Raw genomic sequence first — 20,367 nt, forward strand, 5'->3', positions numbered from 1 at the left:
AGTTAATAAACAAATAAAAACCGGTCTGTGCTATCTCTAGTTTCATTAAGTCACTTTTATATACACACACACTGGAATGTATGTAAGTATCAGCATGATCTCAGGTCTCTCACATTCCAGTGAATCGAGACATCTGAAAAAGTCTCTACTTATTTGTGGTTTTAATTAAAGATCAAACGATTCATATCTTTAGGAGCAAGATGTAAAACAGAGCATCTTTTGTCCACAAGGTGTCATCACTCACAAAAAAAACCGAACAGCAACAGGATCAGTGTTCTGTGGTGAAAGTCAGTCTTACTGCAGGAGATGAGATCAAAGTAAAGAGTGATGTGAAGGTGTAAAATCTGCCTCGTTTCCCCGAGCAGTCTGATAACTAGTCTCAGCAGCAACCGCACTCTTGGATTAGATTTTAAAGACACTTTGAACATTTTCAAGGAAAGAATTTGTGGCCTTGTTAACGACTACTGTGAGTTGGAATATTTTCAAATACTGAGGGAGAACAGGTTTGTTTTTTTTTGGAGGAAGGGTGTTTGCATGTATTCCCTGTGTCTGCGTGGGTTCTCAGTCCAAGACAAGCAATTAGTGGGGTTAGCTTAATTGGTAATTCTAAATTATCCATAGGTGTTCATGTGGGTTTGGATAGTTATTTGTCTTTCTGTGTTAGCGTATCCAAGGTGCTCCCCGCCCTACAGCAGCTGGGACAGGGTTCATCCCCTCCACAGACACCACACTGAGTGTTCCGACCACCCAGCTTGTAATTTTTATTTTATACCCACTTTTATACCCGGCAGCTTGGACTGCTTCCCTAGTATCGTTTCAAGGCATGATTTATCATCATTACTTAGCAAAAACCAAAACATCATGTGGGGTTAACTTATCGCACCAGTTTCAGGATCTACCGCATCAAAGCACCTGTCAAACCGCACCGTGGGCTCAGCGTTACCCAACACCAACCGGAAAGAGAGAGAAAAACAACTGAACAGTAAAAAAGAAGAAGAAGAAGAAATAAAGAAAATCCGAGGAGCAGCTTTATTTTATTTAAAGGTTCTTCATTCTGGTGGGAGTCCAGTGAGGTCAATGCAGCATCCCGCAGGATGGATAGGTAGTGTTTATACAGACATCCCAAACCTGTATGATGATATAAAAACATTTAAATGTAGGCTGTAAGAAGTAATTAAACTGGGGATAAATACAAGCCTTTTTTAAAATACAAATTAGCTGGAGTCATGCGGTGATGATGACGCATCCTAAAGTTGTGTATTGGGCGTATAGCTTAAATAGAGAGGAGAGGAAGCCGAAGTCCCATCCTCCTGACAGAGATGAATCCTGCTGCAGCGCACACACCCCAGCTGTTTGCAATGGTAGGTGACGTCGTCAGCGTCTGAGGGATTCCCTCCTCACGCTAATCATTGTAGAACAAGCTCGCGTGGACGCATTTATTCGTTTAGTAAAGATTTTTGTTTGAGTTTGGTAAAAATGTGAGGTAGACGTTTTTAGCATGGAGACCTACAGTTTTCATTTATTTTGACTACTTCTAAGAGTAGCCAATAAGAGAGAGATTCATCTGTTCCACGTGTCTGTCGGACGCTTCTGTTTTCCTTGAAGTTATTTGCTTATTTCCTTCTTGGATTTTGCCGGACTTTGATGTTTCCTTGCACTCACCGTTGGTACTTTTCTCGTTTCTTTCCAGATGACGTTATCAGTGCTCCCGGTGGTGCTGCTCTCACTGCACGTCGTTCGAGTCGACAGCGTGACCATGACCTTTGAAAGCAGAGACCCCATCACCGGGTCGCCGGTGAGCTGTGACCGCTGTCCCCCTGGGACATACCTGCGATCTCAGTGCTCGTCCGAGAGGAAGAGCGACTGCGCAAATTGTCCGCACGGCTCCTTCACTGAGGTGTGGAACCACATCGGGAGGTGCCTGCGCTGCGGAGTCTGCAGTCACAATCAGGTGGTGAAGACCCCGTGCACAGCGGACACTGACTGCCAGTGCCAGTGCAAACCGGGGTACTACTACAAGACGCAGTACGACATGTGCCTCCCACACAGCGCGTGTCCACCCGGACAAGGAGTGCGGGCCAAAGGTAGAGTGCGCAGAGCTGCTGCATGAGCTCAGAGCTTTTCATCATAGGGAAATGTGTTTTCTGCAGCACGTATTTTGAGGTGTCATAGCAGTGCTGTTAGGTTTCCTCCTATGACGCATCGAAATTGCTGCCGCTCTGCTGTGTAAAAGGGCAACAACAACTCAAAATAGCCTGCTTCCTGAATTATGTGCCTATTTATATATTACAACAATGACGCTGTTTCTTTGGCACAGATGACATCTTCAGAACACTAAGCAAATACAAACGGACAGTCTTTATGACACTGTCATTCTTCCCACACTGCAAACATTCTGTGCAATTTAAACTTTGCCTGCAACAGTTGTCTTGGCCATCTTACAGCTTTTGGTTTTTCTACTGAAAAGCCAACACAGCAACAAAGAGCAGGATTGCTTTAGGAAGCTGTAGGTGTTGCTTTTTTGTCAACATTGGACTGAAGCAAGTGCGCAGTCTCAGTTTGATTTTCAAGACTTTGCTGCCACACAGGGGCAAAGACGGCAACTACATGTATTCATTCAGGGTACAGCGACACAGAGTCTTAGCAGGACCACTGTTACACCTACTGCATTTTTAGCACATTGAGCTGAGGGCGATTTCACTTAGTTCAAAAGGCTTTGGTTTTATTCCTTTCGATTAGTATGTTAATTGTTAACCTATCCCAAATAATATTCCATTTGTTACACGACTGATCTCAGGTGTCTTCATCAAAGTACTCATTACCTTTTCCAGGTACACCTGATGAGGACACCGTGTGCCAGACTTGCTCTGACGGCACCTTCTCCGAGGTTTCCTCTGCTCATCACAACTGCACAGAGCACAAGAGCTGCAGTGGTGCAGGACTGCAGTTGGCACTCAGGGGCTCCTCCTGGCACGATAACGTATGTGCAAACTGCGCAGATCTCAAAGGTGAGATGAGCAGTTTAAAAAGGCAAAAGGAGGCATACGAATTTATTAAATCTGAAAAGAAACAGAAAGGAAGAAAATCTGAAAATGACGATGATTTTACGGGTGTTACGTCAGCTCTTAGCGAGTGATCACAGACTTGGCTTTTGGTTATCAGAGGGAGTAAAACAACTGTTCAAACAGCTTCTTCCTTCCACCTGGAACAGTTCCAGTAAATACAATAAACAGTTTCATTTTCATATCTCAAGGTGTGGAAATCACCTATAACCATAACTGTGCATTAGTCTAAGAATATCTGATGGCTTATTATCAGTTTCTATAATAATAAGAATGGCTCTTCCACGCAAAATGTTTTATCTGAATGCCTTGTTACATCTTGCTGTCAGAGCATTGCTCCGTTTCTTTATCAGCTACTGATTGTCTGTACTTTTTGCAGATGGTGCCGACTACCTCAGAGAAATCCTCCCAGCTTTTTTTGTGCACCATAACATAAATATCAAGCGGCTGCGTCGAATTGTGCACAAGCTCCCATCTCAGGATGGGAAGAGACAGGGAAGAAACACAGAGCTGAACTCCTCAGAGCTTCACCAACGGCTCAACGCCTGGATAGCATCTGCGACAGCAGAGGAGATTCGGAAGCTTCCATCAGTACTGACGAACGCTGGAGCAAGCGGCGCTGGTGAGAGGTTAGACCAAAAGCTGAAAAGAGTTGACAGTCAGCTGAAAACTGAGTGTAGAGGGAATGAGGTGGAGATGGTTAATGTGCCAAAGTAGGTTGAGATTAAGAGAAAAAAATAAATAAATATATATATATATATATCATGCACAGGCACCAAAGAATTTTCCTTGTGTATTGTTCGTATTAAAATCTTTTTGTATTAGAAGGTTGCTTCGTTAGTTTAAATGCACTGAAGACAGGCTTTGGCACTTTTTTGTTACCATAAACATTGGTTTCATTTGAACATTAAGATTGTTTTGTCATTCTTTTTTTTTTTTGGGCCAATTTAAAAAAAAGTAACCTCACTTTAGTTACAAAATGTTACATTTTTTAAATCCTTTGTCAATGATGTGCTGCTAATAGTACATTTATGACTTATTTGCTACTTCTAGGATCTACTTGTGTCAGTTATCACTTTATAGGTTCCCAGCAAAGTGACAATGTTTCACCTGTGTTTCTACACTAACAAGCACTGAATTTAAAAACACCCATTTTTATTTCTGGAAGTGAAAACAGAAATATGCTCCAGACTTAATAAAGAAATGCTGGCATTAACCTTTACAGGAGAAAAAATTGACCTACCTCTTTCTTTGTTGCAACGGTTCTGCTCATTTCAAGGCTTTTAAAGTTTTAACAATGTGTAACAGCTTGATGTGTGAACTTTGTAATTTATTTATTTATAAGCCTGAGAAGAGTAGAAAGAGAAGCTGGTGTAGCCTGTTAGCCATCTTTATTTTTATATGTAAACTATGAGTTCAGTTTATTTTGAGCTCTTTTGGCTATGCTAGTCTACCTGAAGCTTTGTGTAATGCAAAATAAAATTAATATATCAAACATAAAAAGTGGCAATTTATTTGTTTAGTTAGTTTTCAAGGTCTCTCCAGTACCGAGAGTCATTTTTGTTGCAAGCCTGGCTTCAGAGACTGTAAGAGGAAAAACTGACCCCCACCCCTTCAAAGTTTACAGATCCATCTACAGTGCCAGTTATGCCAAAAAAAAGTGAAAGTGTCACTTAAAAATGTAACCGAGTTGGGTGCCGGTTTAGCTCAGGCGACCACATGTCACACAGCTCACAGCGGCCGGCCCGGGGTTGAGTCTGCCCCACGGCCCTTTGCCACGTCTTTCTCTGCCCCCACTTTCCTGTCCGCTCCACACTTTGTTTAACTAAAGTTGGGAGAAGGCTGGAGAACTGGAGCCCTCACTCGTCTCAGTTTAGGTTAGAATTCATGATTCAAACAAAAGGAAGAGGACGGGAAAAGTTCAATTCTTCCAGAAAATTCTGAAGCAGACTGCCCGTCCATCAGTTTGTGGCCTGAAGCTCAAACACAGTTGTGTTATGTGACAGGACAGTGAGGCAAAACACACCAGCAAGCCTGCCTGTGAAAGCTTTCAAAAGCAAAAGAGGTTTTAGATGTTAATCCGATCGGGCTCCTTTGGAATAACCTTGAATGGGATATTCAGTCTGCAAAAAAGAGTTTGCCAAAATCCCCCCAAATAGAATAAAGACTCCCTGACAGTTATTACAGACACTTGATTGCAACTCTTGCTGCCCAGTGTCCCATATGGAAAAGATATATATAAATCTTATAAAGTTTGTATCTGTCTTGTGTGAAACTTGTATGAAAAGCATATAAGAGTGAAAACAGATATAAGATCCCTTGAAAAATTATATAATTAAACTTGTATGTTTCTGATACTTACTAAAACAATATATGAAAGTAATGAGAAAGTGGCCACTTTCATGAGTAATCACATAAGTTTTTACTATTTCTTTTCCATATGGGGTGGCACAACCAGTTATTAGGGTTTAGGGGGAAATTACATTTTCACAGAGGGCCGCGGAGCATTGCTGCACACTACCTCATTACAATTAAGATAAGTGACTGGAAAAGCCCTCCAAGTCTCCAAACCACAGCAAAGACGGGGATGTCATCAGATGCTCTGAGCTTCATTACAGAGTATTGCAACCCACAGGAGAATACACATGCATTAATGGTCAGCCAGTGTCACATGTTTGTCAGCCAGTAACATTCTCTTGTGACCTTTAAATGTACTTCCCATTTCTGCTTCCAGCTTCCTTTTTTCTGACAGGTTTACAGCAGTTTACTAAGGCACACACTAAAAACACTAAAAACTGCCACCCAGGGGCCCAGCACAAGTGTGTCACAGCATGTCCATCATAAGAGTCCACTCGTGCTCACTGGAGGTTTTTTAGTCATGGATCACAACAGAAGCTTGAATTCCACTGACGAGATTTCTCCACTAATCCAAACGCACACACTGTGGTTAAATAACATGCATGCTTACGTTTGGTCAGCCACAGTGACTGCGTGTACTGCTGTTCAGATTATTTTGGGTCACTGCAGAGTGATATGGTAAAGCATGAAAGCCGGTGAGCTCCATAGCCTGTGTCTGTGCATGTCTGTGTTTGCTGAGATAAAAGCTCCAGTGGCTAAAAGGTTCAGATTATGACAGAGCCCTGTGTGAAGGAGCAAAGGAGTGCAAGTAGTGCCAAAGGAGGTGGTTGGTGTAGAGCAGGGGTGTCGAACTCCAGGCCTCGAGGGCCGGTGTCCTGCAGGCTTCTGGAGAACTTCAAGACATGTTGAAGAGGTAATTTAGTCATTTAAATCAGCTGTGTTGGATCAAGGACACGTCTAAAACCTGCAGGACACCGGCCCTCGAGGCCTGGAGTTGGACACCTGTGGTGTAGAGAGATCAGTCTCTGACTGGAGAACTGCAACTATAAAACTGGTTGAACCAACATGCTTTATTCTTCCAGTAACTCTGAAGTGTGATTTGTAGTTATTTCTTTTCTCCTTACTGTTGTTAGCTTATATTGCACCGCGAGCTGGAGCCAAAACTCCTCGGTTGAATTCCCCCGTCAAAGAAACATAATAAAGGAAGTCCTTTTGGGTGAATAATAATTGTGCCAGTAAAAAATTCAAATATGTTCCTGGCAGGAAGACTAATATTGTAATTTATCTTCACATAATTGTCCATGTGTTTCGAGACTTATCTGAGATTAAATTTATTATCTACAATACTACTGGAGAGGCTTTAATAGCACTCTTGTTTGTCTTTGATGTCCTCAGTTACTTTGTGTCGTGACCTTGCAAATACCAGGAAAGCACGTTGGCAATTCTGTTGCAGGTGCATCACGTTCACTAACCTTGACTCTGTGTTGCATGACCAAAACAGCAGAATGCGGTGCTCAACCCTATGAGTAATCAGGACAAGAAGATTCCCATAAATGTTTTTTTTCCTCGTCCCACTGAAAGGTTATTGGTTACAGTAATGAGCCTCGAGGGAAATTCTTCTGGCCCACAATGCCACAGTAAGATGGAACGGACACTTGACTGACAGACACAAAGTGAGTGTTGAATCGGTGTTGGCGTAACTTTGGAGAAGGAGATATATAAAGCCAAGAATGTTTTTACCTTCGCCAAGGAGGGTCCATTTTTGAGCACATTCTGTCTGTAAGCATGTAGCTCGAAAAGTTTCGAGGGGATGCTGATAAAATCTTTGTAGGGGTGCAGAGTGGGGTCATGGTAACAATCCATTCGAGTGTGGCTGACAGGCCCCAAAGTCTTCAGGGTCAACTTAATGACTTATCCACTGAAAAAATGAGAAAAAGCATGGTGGGTATTGTCAGCGTATAGAAAGCACCTCTCCTTCAAGGCCAATAGAAGAGCTATTGTTTGCATTGATATAAGCATATTTGGAATGATATATAGGGATTTTAAATATAACGTTACTTTAGGATTCTGACGTCTTCTTCCAGGTCAAATGATGTAGAACAATGCTCTGAGTAAAGTTGGTGCTCTCAGAGGCCTCCTGGTTTCCTACATGTCACGACACGTTTCCAAAGCAAACATGTACTTCCGACTTTTAAAGATCAAAGTGTACAGCTCATGCGAGCTTCTAGGAAACATTTACTACTGTGTTTTTCCTTCTTATCACTTCCTGGAGACCTTTCGCTGTGTAATGACATAATAAATGTCATTTTTATTCCACTGAAGAGTAAAAACTGACACTTGAGTTCCTCATATGCTCAAGTCATTAAAAAGCAAAACAGACGCACACATGTCTGATAAAATCTCACATCAATTGTGAAACAACAAGCAACAAAATGGGACCATTTTTCACTGAATCCAGACACAATGCTCGGCACTTCTTTTGTCTTTGCTTTATCTTGTTTTTAATATATTTTTCTTTTACCAAAACAAATACAGTCCAGCTTAAGTTTGGCATAGTTGTTGAAATAAAAACTTAAAAACTTTTAAATACTTTTTTTAAAAGACTTAAAAACTCCTTTGTCCCACACGCCATCAGACTGTTTAACTCCTCTCTGGAGGGGAGAGGGAGGGGAGACAGGGGGACAAAGGAGGGGGGAACAACTAAGCTGTAGTGCCTCTTCACCTCACTGTGCAATACTTTTGTTAATAGTCAACGGTGCAATAGACTCCATACTCGAAAGGTGCAATTTTACTTGTATTTTTATTTTTTATTTTTATTCATCCCCTTTGTATATTTTATTTATATAGGTGTATATATATATAATATTCTGTAACTTCTGTGCTTTTTTGGAAACCGAATTTCCCAGAGGAACCCACCTGAGGGATTAATAAAGTTTAATCTTATCTTAATCTCACCTTCTACCACTGTGGCCACATCTGTTTCGCTTTGTGTTTCCTTTGGTAACAACACTGGAGAAACAAATTAGTGGACATGCTTTCAGTGAAATTAACCACTCAAATCGAACAAACAAACAACATATTTGTTGTATTCAGTCGACTCCAAATGGCAGCATGACTTTAAACACTGGTTAATGAGAATGCCGCTGGCAGAAAGAACACGCCGAGGTCAGGATTCACATCCTGGAGAAGATCATGTTGTAATCTGGCCACAATGATATTTTTTCTTTAAAAGGTATTTGATGGTGCAAGATGGCTACTAAAAGTAAACTTGGAACTAGCTGACAGAAATTTCCACATCCTTATTCCATTTCTAATTTTCAGTCAGCGCACACAGCATACAAATACAAGCTTTTCATTTTTTATATAAAGAAAATGGTTCCACCCACTCCACCCATTTTCTTATTCATGCATCCAGTTCAGGGCCTATCCCAGCCACCTAACCGCTGTGTCACTAATTCCTGTAGTGCCGAATAACAAACACGGTATGAAGAAAAAACGTTCTGGACAGTCACGATAAACAATGCAAATAAAGAAAGTGTGGACAACTCTTAAAAGCGCCTGTTTGGTAATTGGAAAAGTTTTGCATTTCACAAGGTCTGTTAAAAACAAACAGACAGGACTGCTTCTTTCATGGGAAAGGGTCTGCCTGCTTGTATAAGGAAATCCACGGGGGAAACCAGGGACAGCTTCACTGCTGCAATGTGTTGCTTCCTGATGAGAACTGTCTCTACACTGTCACACTTCCAACAAGGAAGCTCAGTCATTGGCTGGTTTCATAGTGACAAAGCACTTTCTGCTGTTTTAATAATCAGTTTATCTTATGCTTCCAGTCAGGAACTTCAGGCTGAAGCCTTACAATAATCAACAGACCCAAACAAACTGAATCACCCGAATTCCATCAGTTCATCCCTCCTTTAATAATAAGCTGTGAACACAAAATCTAACCATGAAACCAGCAAAACACCTAATGAATATCACTAACCACGACTTTACTGTAAAGCCTGAGGAAACATTGACGTATGCCAGGATCTTTGAATTTATTCATGGATTTTATTTGGTCTTTATTTACATATTGATTTAAAAAAAAAAACTGAATTGAGTAACTTGTCATTTAGACAAGAGCGGAAGCTGTCGATGGGGCACAAGAAATCACAAGAATTTCTCCTGGATGTCAGCTGACTATTTTTTGAACACTGTTGTTAGTTGTGTGCTTTCTGACGTTGTCTTGTAGCTTCAGCTGACTCTTAGTTGACTCTTCTTGGCCCCTGACCTGGAATTCTCCTGTAAAGCCTGTTGTGTCCAGGCCCTGGGAGCAAAGCCAGAGAATGGGCTCACACAACTCGAGGCACGCAGCAGTATGACTTCCTTTATGGCGTTCTCCCCGTTAAAGCCATTCATATTCACAGTCTTTAACACAATATGAACCTTGGGTTTTTTCATCTCTTCGAGGGCTGCACGCTGTGCTCTTGTTATGATCTTTCCAGGACACCGCTTGTGAATGCTTTGTGTCACTGCGGAAAGAAGAACATCCTGGTTTTTAGAAAAACGTTAGTTCCTGTGAATGCTGCTGTTATCAGCGTTCACGGCGACCAGTCTTTCTTCAGAAAAACAGCCTCACATCCGATGGACTCGGGCCAGCTTGTAGAAACATTTTAGCTACAGAAGCTTACTGAGTGTTTCCACTCTCGACTGTGTGCGATTTATCATCGCATGCAAGGCTCCAAAAGCTGTTATTAACAGGTCATTAGTGCCGTCTGATTATTTTTGTCTGAAACTGCAAAAGTGGCTCGGTCTTATTATTTTATTTATTTAGCAAAAATGCAGAGCAACACTTCTATTTGGATTTTTTCTACACATCGAGAGCGTCTCTGCCTTGGTTTCTAACTGCTGCTCAGTTCAGTGCTGAAGAGGCAGCGTGCTGTCGCTCTGTAGCAGATGATGCTACGATGCTAAGCATTCAGCAGCATGGCCCCGTAGCTGAGATAAACTCTCCAGTCTGTTGTGTTTGTTCTTAAGAATATGCCCATAAGCCTGATTAACTATGTGGTGTATATGTACAGATGTATAAATCAACGTTTAGCACTGGATAACAGTAACCATTAAGAGTAGTTTTTTACTTCCAAATTGTAAATTACATTTCTGATGTTGCCTTGTGAACAAAGTGCTGCTGCAGGTTATTCTTGTAAATCTACACATCAGCTGCCTTTTGGTATGAAGGAAAATGTTACCGTTACTGGAATTGTTTTAAATGAGCTGCTTTACCAGCTATTCTTGACATTAGCTTAAGAGCTCCACCTATGTGGGGAAACCGGATGAACATTCCAACCTTAGTTTGAAGTGTGGGTGGAGATCTTTTACTAAACCTCTCTTAGCTGGGTGAGAGGTTACATGATACGTCTCCAACCATCCTTAAAAAAGGCGTTGGTTATGGTACATCATCAGATGACAGCCTTCTTTAGACTGCATAAAAGCAGCACTGTGTCCATGATAAAAATACACATGCTTTTTTTATTTTGCAGAAAACTAAAAACAGAAGCGTTTACAGTAAAAGGTGCAGAATCAAAACTTCAAGCTATGGTCAGCAGCGGGAAAAGTTTTAATAAAACTCCAACAGGGGAATTCAAAGCTACAGTCAGTGATTTAAACATGTCTCATTACCAAGCAGCGTGTTTGGTTATCTCCAACAAAATGGGCGATGGTGCCGCAGCAGCCTCGGTTTGGTTCTGACCCATGATCCCTTGCTGCAGGTCTTCCATGCTTTCCTGTCTCATCTTCACTTAAAACTGTCTAATAACACAAGATACACTCTTAATGTGTCAAAATTAAACTCCAGGCCTCAAAGGCCGGTGTCCTGCAGGTTTTATATGTGTCCTTGATGCAACACAGCTGATTTAAATGTCTAAATTAGTTCCTCAACATGTCTTGAACTTCTCCAGAGGCCTGGTAATGAACTAATCATGTGATTCAGGCGTGTTGCCCCAGGGAGAGATCTAAAACCTGCAGGACACCGGCCCTCGAGGCCTGGAGTTCGACACCCCTGATCTAAGTATTTCACACTTCATTTGACCCAAAATATTAATTTACTCCAGCAGCTCAACCACTAAGCTGAAGAAGAAATCCTCTCATCCTGACTAGTTTACGCTTGCTCACACTTGCTCTCCATATTAAACCCAATGCATGTTGGGTCTGGCTGTTTCCTTCATCTTCCTACTCAGGCATACCTCTGTCCACTCATTAAATAACCACAAGCTGAAAATGTTGAGTGATTACTTCTTGTAAATACAGTAGCTGCTTCTGAAACAATACCTGGCATGTCTATAATTATACCTCTTTATAGTCCAAAGTAATACTTTTGTTTTGAGACACATAACATGGAAATATACCAAGAGGTGGAATATACCCTGGATGTTTATCACAAGATATTCTGAAACACAACAAAACAGCAACAGGCCACATGAATAGTTAGTTTCCTTATTTTCCCTCCAAATGAATATGCAGTTATTTCCCAGAGGACTTGGGAATCCCAGATTTTTATACCTAGATTCAGACTGAGAGTGGAAAGAAAAAAACCCAAAATGGTGATGTTACATCTGTATATTGTTAGAAAAATGGGAAATAGGAGAAACAATTTACTGGAACGTGCAAACACACGTGGACATCTAATACATAAAACAGAAACAGAGCTTCAACAGTTCTAACAAGTTGGAACATCAATATTTGGTACGACCAGCTTTATTCTTCAACTGAACTGTCATTTCTTTACGTAGTCCTCGCCAACACTGCTGAAGCTGTCATAAAGCCCTTCATTCGATGCCTTTCCTTCCATGTTCTGTCAGCTCTGGGAAAGTGATAGTGATAGTGTCCAGGTATGTTTCTACTGAACTGAAAGTGGATCCGGGATGATCGCTCTGCTGTAAAATGAAACCACTGACAATCAAATGGCATCAGTTTTGACAAGATTTCTAACCCCGTTGGCTGAAATGCAGACCCCCACCACCGTGGTTTACAGATGGCTGTAGGCTCTTACTCCAGTTACCTCCACCTCCATTTCAAATTTGAATTATCCTTCATTTGTCCAGTTTCCTCACAGTTTTTGAAGATAGCTTGCAGATCATGTTTTCAGCTCATCGCTCTTTGGAAATCACCTAAATAATACAATGATATTATTTTCTGCCTGTCAGAAAATAATATCATTGCTAGTAACAAAGTTGCAATTGAGGGACTTTATTGACTGTAGAGGTGAAACTGGTTAGGTACTGTTTATGCTTAAATGACTGATGGGTCAGTGTTAAGTGATTTTATTAAATCACTGAACACTAAGCAAAAGTAAAGCGCTATACAAAGACACAAAGAAAGTCCCTGAAATGTTCAAGGACTGGACTGAAAATGAGTGAAAGGCAAAAGAAAGACTTTCAAAGACCTGCCTGGAAAACCAATTTAAAACATTAAAACAAAGGCCTTAGAAGCAAAGTATGACTTTTACACTGATGCACGAGAGGTGAGCAAAACAATCCAGAAATTGTTCAAGAAAAAAAAACAAACAAACTTCTACCTGATTTGAATTTGGTCCATTTTGTATTCAAGATCACCTTCACGATGATATTTTGTACTGGCGCCATTACCCTCCAGTTGTCCTCTAGTATGTCATTTTTTTTCTAATCAGGTGAACAAAGTTGCAGTAAGGCAAGGTTGGTGGTAGGTAGTTGTCCCGGTGGTAAGTGAAAAATGTGTTTGTGTGGCCAAAAACCTCCCCCGTTTTCAAAGTGCCCCACGCTGACATGTAGGTATGCGCCACAGTTCACGCAGTTTTTTCAATATCCTCTCTCAGACGCCACGGGACAAATTGAACTGATGACAGATTCACCTTGCGGAATGAATTTGCTGTATAAAAGAGTCCAATTTCAAAAAGTAACCAGGAGAGCATGTTTTGGATTTGGTTTATCCCTCAGCAGATGTTTGCTCTCTGAGTGAAATCACAAAACGGCAGAGCACGCACTGCAAGTGCTCGAAACGGAAGTTTTAGAGAGTGAAGTAAAAGCCGCAATTCACATGGGCACACCTGAGAGGACCATCCTGATATGAAATTGAAATCAGATATGACTTCTCATTTTCATAGGCCCAGTGCCAGAGCTTTTTAATCAGACCTTGTATGTACAAGCAGGGTTTTGTAGTAACTCTATAAAGAAGCAACTGGAATGCTTACACTGATTCCATTGTAATTAGCAGTCAGTGATTCCCAGACAGCCATGAATAAGTCAGTTATAGCTGAGCATGAATGACGCAGCCTATGCACTTAGCTAATCCCACAGTCTGTGTCTATGATTGTGTTCTGTCAGTAATGAGAGTGGAATGTAATCTAATAGTGTTTCTGACGCACACATTTAGCTTGACTGCACCTTGCAGCTCCATTGGAGGTCATCAGGTCAGCTGCTGGGCTGTTTTTAGACCTCAATATCAAAATCAAGTTAAGATAATGATGGAAATGATGTCATTCAATATAATAATAATAGCCAACTGGCACAACTAAGGAGTTCTCATTATTAGCTCAGTCTGTGAAGGGCAGAGACAGGGTTCGTGCTCCTGTCCTGACCACAGCCTAAACTTTTCAACTTGCTGCAAATATGGGGGAAAAAATCCTCTCGAGATAAAAGCAGGAAGTATATTTTAATACTGATAGTGTTTGGTTGAAGAGCTGCTGCTGTGCCAGCATTATCTCCATGATTAGATATCCAAATGGGTTTCTGTTGCACAGTCAAAATGAATGTGAAATTTCCACATAAGCAAAGTCAGTTTCATTTTACTCAGAACATAATTAAAGTTTAACAGCTTTTATAATAAGTGGCTTATCACTGTGTACTCTTACTGAGAAAATATACAAATCTGTGAATTTATAGCCTAAGCTTGTTTACAGCTTATTTAAATCTTTCCAGCAGAACAACCTCTCATTTGCCTCTCTGCACATATCTTTTTGTTTCCATTTCACTAAGATATGTGAGAACATTACCAGAGTAGCAGGTCTGGCAAGCAGTCCAAACAAGTATGACTCAAAAGTAAAAGTCAACGCTGACCTAAATGACAGAGCCAGATAGACTAGACCAGACACCAAATGTAAGAATAAAATTGAGTGATTCACTGTGTGACACTCACATGCAGACCAAAGGTGGCCCAGTTTCATACTGACAGCCTTTCATTAAATGCAACCTGGTAGAACAAGGTAACAATACAGGATGTATCAGTCATTCATTCTTCCATTCTCCATTTATCATCAGCTGTCATGGGGTGAAAGACAACCACAGATGCACACATTCACAGTCACCTTTGAACCAGTTAACCCAATGCCATATTCATTTACGTCTTATGACTCCAGGAAGGAGACACACTGGGATCTTTTCTCATGGGCCCAGAGCTCATGTGTTTTTCTGGAGTTGTTTACATTTTCTGAGTGTATATTGGGCTGGCAGTCCTAGCAGGTGGACTGGATCACTGCGAGATTACCAGCATACCATATGTTAGAGTGTTTGCCGCAGTGTTGTCGCATGTTACTAACGACCACAACTGTTGGAATTTTTAACTTATTAACTTATTTGTCACTTAAGGTTATCAAACTTGGTCAGCAAGCTGGATGGATACTCTCAGACACAGATGCCAAGTAACAAGTATAAAATCTCACTCATTAAAGCTGAAGCACAGTAAGTCCTGCTATGTGTCAGACAGAGATATTAAAAGTGCTCCACTGCAAACAAATTGAAGAAATTCAGATTAGCAGGGAAGAAGCTTACCGAACAGCTAGTGGCCACATTCACCAATGCGAGCAAGGGGAGCTTTGTGAGCTTGCTCGCTAGGATAGCGTGGTGGTCCTGCGCTTGTATCCGCCTGTTAACTAGGCTCCCACTGTGTGGGCTCTCTACAGCTCTGGTTACCTTATACAGTGCACAACATGTACACTGGGTTGTTTGCTGATGGTTATCGGTCTCTGTGTGTGTCCCAGAACCTCCAGCTGGGATAGGCTCTAGCATTCCATAAATATGAATATCAGGAAAAAATGAATGCATGGTGAAGGAATGGATGAACTGCACTTTTACTGTTGTACTTATCATAGAGGACAGTATATTGGAACATATCAGGGTAGCTGTAGCAAAGGAGGTAGAGCAGGTCATCTACTGATTGGACGGTTGGTAATTCGACCCCCGGCTACTTGCCAAAATATCGTTAGTTGAAATACTGAACCCCACGTTGCTCTCTGACGCAAATGGTGGAAAGACTCATAGAGAGCCCATGAATTAAACACTCAGACCTTCAGTTACTTTGCAATCCAATTTGAAGCACAGATTTTATTGCTGGTGTGGAATGTAAATTTGTATCTTCCGTTGTGTAATCAGTAAGCACATCTATGCCTTTCATGTGAAGGCAACTCAGGATGACTCAATTTATTCAGGTGCTGTCTGATGACGCTCCATTGACTACAGAAGATAATTGCATTCATTCAAAATAATGAGCAGCTTTGCTCCTGATAGAGGGTTGAATCAGACTAGCAAACACTCAAATATAAATATTTGGTTAAAGTCTGTGAATTCTTTAGAAATACCAGAATTTTTGACGTGATTACTAATATAGTTGTGGTCAAACGTTTACATAAACTAGAATGACTGTCATGGTATTATGGAGGGAATACTGATGTTTTGAACGGATCTTTTTCCAGTTAACTAAAGCTCAGTTGAAAGGTTAATTGTTAAGCTTCCCATAACATTCATGCCCATGACGAGTGTGTGCATAATTCTAACCACAAGTGTGATTTCATCATCTAAGCCAAAATGTTCACCTGTTGCACGACTCATTGTGACCATCAGGAAAATCTTTAAAGTTAAACCACATTTTTTTTCTCTGAAATTGAATAATAAGGATACATTTTCCCATGTGTATGAGCTCATCTTTAATCCTTTCTCTGGAATGTCTAATGACTTTTTGGATGATCGTGGGAAAGCTGAGTTTAGTTTATCAGGTTTATTTGTCACTTCCTTTTACAGTGTTTTACAATTAATTTCCAGGCAAGAAGAAACTCCTCTGTGATGACTTACTATGACATATACAAAGAAATTATGATTTATCCTGAGCATAGGGGCAGGGGACAGCCCAGTACGTAGAGTGGTGGCCCCATGATCGGAAGGTTGGAGGTCCAAATCCACTAAACAGCTACCCTGAGGTGCCCCTGAGCAAGGTACCTTCTCTACACAGTGCTCCCCGGGCCCCCAGTGACTGCCCACTGCTTCACTGAGTGAATGGGTTAAATGCAGAGAGGAATTTCCCCACAGGGATCAATAAAGTCTAACATTAGATTAGATTAGAATAATATAATTCAGCCTGACCTCCAAGTTGACCTTGAAGTCATCCAACTGACATCCTTGTCAGATGCTGAAGGCAGGATCCATGATGGGTGAAGCAAGTGTTTTATGCATTATCAATGATTCTGCCTTATTTGGGACCCTTTTCAAGTCACCTTGAGAGTTGAAGACCACCCAACTAAAAAAATAAATACCAACATGGCAACATAACGGGACTACGCAAAGCAGTGGATGACAGCATGGTAGCTATACTGGTCTTTTATACTGGGCCACCACTACAAAAGTTCAAGAAACAGTTCTCTGCTGGTTTTCAGCAACAATGACCAAAAACCAAATGAAAAAAAAATAAACAATAAATAAATGCAGTTAAGGGATGAACTGAAAATGCACAGAAGTCCACTGTTCTTTTACGAGGTAATAAATAATAATGTTCTCACCTATTGTGAAACCAGCTCCTAATTTGAATGCAAGCTTCCGCTTCACCTGGTTATCTGCAGCTGCTATTTTCAGGCTGTTCCCAGGAAGTCTCTTTCTCACCATTTGCACATGTAAATGGTGACAGACTCTGGTGCTTTGGATAGCTTTTCTACTCAGTTTGGGCCTTTCTTACTTTCACTCGCTGGGCCCACGTCCTCATTTTAGGTTTGACAGCGTTTTAGTAGGTAAAGGTGATGCTTTGACATGAATTGAGCTGCGGTTTGGGGAAGGCCTCGAAGGGGACTGCGACGGCTCCCGGGCCTGGCAGATCCCCGTGTACTAAATAGGAGTGAAGAAGTCGAACAATGGAGAACAAGTAGGGAGGGAGGGTGGGGCACGTAAATGTACAGCTTGCAGAACTGGGGGAACCTATATAGAAGACAGCTGGAAGGAGTCTGTTTGGAGGCGCGGTCCCGCTCCTGAAATTCCAATACATAATCTCCAAATAAGGCTAAGTCATACACACACCTTATTTCTTTCTTTTACATTCACACACTCAAATGCTGATGGATGCATCTCAGGGGCAACTCGAGGTTCAGTATCCTTCCCACCAACTCTCCCATAGCTACCCTAAAAATGTGCATCTGCAGTTTTCCTATGATCCCGAAACCTGCGCCAAACACAGAGTGCAGAAAACCATTGTTCAAATACTTGTGACCTGAGTACATCTCGGCTGACATAGCCAACGGAACGAAAAAATTGCAACCTAACGACATAAAGAAGAAAAAAACGTAAGCATTGTTTTGACTGCAAACAGAGCAGCAGGAGCACTGGTGCTTTTTACACTGACATAGAACATAAATCAACTTTAAGAAAAATGAAAAAACTTCCCAGAGTGTCTGGAATGTTTTTGTAGTAATTTGTAGTGACATCTTTCCTCTGAATGTTGTGTAAACCCCATCCCGCCTAGTTTGTGGTTTCTTGCAGCTGCAAGAAGAAAATAATTGTGTTAATATATCTGTTGTGTGCAGTCCTCGTGTGTCACAGGGAAGGCTGCTTTGACTATTCATTTAACCTAATACCTTATGTTACAAGTAGCTTGTGTTGGAAAAGATATGTCGGCCTCTCTTCATTGTGTCTGTGTGACGTTTCTGTTTCCACATGAATCAGACCATCAAAGAAAGAAAATGTTCACACAAGGTCAAGTAAATATCTGTGGGGTTTTTACAAGTGTTATGTGTCATTAATGCCCTAACAAACGACATTTTGAGGAAATGATGTGGATCCCACACGTCTCAGTCATGAAATGTCATACTTACTTCAGTTCTTTATTTCAGGACCTTGGACAGATCAAGTCCAGTTTTCGCCCCTAAAATCATCTTTTGTTTAGTCGCTTTAAAAACATTTGATCTCATCACTGATTTACGTCATTTATTTTTACAAACCAACCAACGCAGTTACACAGGACATGATGTGGCCTCCTGGTGATTCAAGATTTTAAACAGTTTCAATAAATGTCTGTATTGTCATCTTTTTTTCATCTTTTCTGCACTGCAATGTCTAGATATTTAAGAAAACAATAGTTTCACTGACATATTTCAAAACCTACTGAAAATGAAGCAGTTTTGTTTAGTTAATCTCGCTAACACACAGTGCTAACTGTTTTACAGTTAATAACAGCAGCACTACCAGAAGTCACTGCTCCACAGCTCTGATATGTGATAACTCAGTGGATCACACAGGGTCAGATCTAATGACTGAATCACACAGCTCAGACTTGACCAGGCGCTTTTTAGTCAGGACTTGATTTAATGCACTTATGATATAGCAAGAAAAACAGTTTAATGGCTGTTTGGCGCCATCTAGTGACTGATTCAAATGCACACAACAAATTAACAAATCATTTTGTTGAATTTAGGTTGAATATAATCACTCCAACGCAGGAGGTGAGGGCTGTCTGCTACGACTCCAGAGGCCATAAAACACTGGAAACCATACTTATGTACAAACAGATGATAAAATGAGCTCATAAGGACAAAAGCAATCACGTCATGAGGTTCTAATCCCCGAGTACATCTCACATGTGGCAGACGGACCCAAATCCCGAGTTAGGAAACAAAGTAAACAACAAAAAACAACCTCTGTTAGGCAGAGAAATAAAGCAAAAGCTGGATCACAATTCTTCTCTCATTGTTCTCTTAACGGACACCTGAACAAAGAAAAGCAGGACTTAAATACTCACACGGAGGCCCAGCTGGGGTAATGAGGAACAGCTGACACAAAGGAGACAAGGCAAGTCAAATTAAACACAAGCTACGAGATGCACGACTTGCCGGAATAAACAGGAAACAACGTAACAAAGATACTCCTAACACATATGAGACGCCGCTGCAGAAAGTATAATAAATGCAAAGATTACAACCTAGTTTAGAAAATAAACAGATGGTTTTTAAAAGCACTCACTCGTAGGCATCCATCAGTGCCTCATCACGCAGCTGTAATAAGAGTTTTAACAAACTAAGAAGTTTCGATTACGAAGTTCACAAAATCATTTCAGTTAGTTTAGCTGTTTTTCAAACGTGTAGTTTTTCTCCTTATTTTTGTTGTTGTTTGTATAATGCAATTTATCCCACCCGCTAACAAAAGCTGTGAAGAAGAGATAATCAGTCTCGTCCACCTCAACTGCCAGCAGTCTGATGTTATGTCGGATCAGTGTATGTTACAAACAGAATGATGCTTTTCCTGCTTCAGAAATTTTGACATTTAGACCTTAGATTAAATTATATTGTACTTTATTTTGTTCTTGTTCCAATGTCTGCATCCATTTAACCACTGATACTCGTCTTTTTTTTTTTGCTAGCATTATGATGGGTGTGTTGTTGCTGCAACGTCATAATTATTGCCGCATGTCTGTGACTCTGGAACAAGAAATCAGCGGGAGAACTTTGCCTTTAGTTCAGGGAATCAGGGGACAAAGTCAGTGTGAGGAGCAGAGTGTGTGTGTGTGTGTGTGTGTGTGTGTTTAGACATCTTTGCGGGGAAAAGAATTAGGAACGTTATTATACTGCTCACTCGTGAGGACTAAAGTGGCTGTCCTCATGAGCATTTTTGAGACTCAAATGTGATTTTAGTGTCAGGGTAATAGTTAGGGTTAGTTTATTTATACCTGTAGGTAAATGGCCATTTTTTTT

The 20,367-nt window shown here is 41.0% G+C and overlaps 1 protein-coding gene across 1 annotated transcript; it reads left to right on the top strand.

Annotated features, from left to right (window-relative positions):
* The first annotated feature begins 1,114 nt into the window (after positions 1–1,114).
* LOC102310213 (tumor necrosis factor receptor superfamily member 6B) lies at positions 1,115–4,001 on the top strand. Its single transcript, XM_014340903.2, has 4 exons — positions 1,115–1,361; positions 1,691–2,084; positions 2,832–3,008; positions 3,442–4,001. Exons 1-4 carry the CDS (start codon positions 1,320–1,322, stop codon positions 3,777–3,779), a joined length of 951 nt encoding a protein of 316 aa, XP_014196389.1. The 5' UTR covers positions 1,115–1,319; the 3' UTR covers positions 3,780–4,001.
* Positions 4,002–20,367: the final 16,366 nt, after the last annotated feature.

Source organism: Haplochromis burtoni, unplaced genomic scaffold, assembly GCF_018398535.1.
Source record: "Haplochromis burtoni strain Fernald_Lab_line unplaced genomic scaffold, NCSU_Asbu1 Contig_402, whole genome shotgun sequence".
NCBI classification, from domain to species: domain Eukaryota; kingdom Metazoa; phylum Chordata; class Actinopteri; order Cichliformes; family Cichlidae; genus Haplochromis; species Haplochromis burtoni.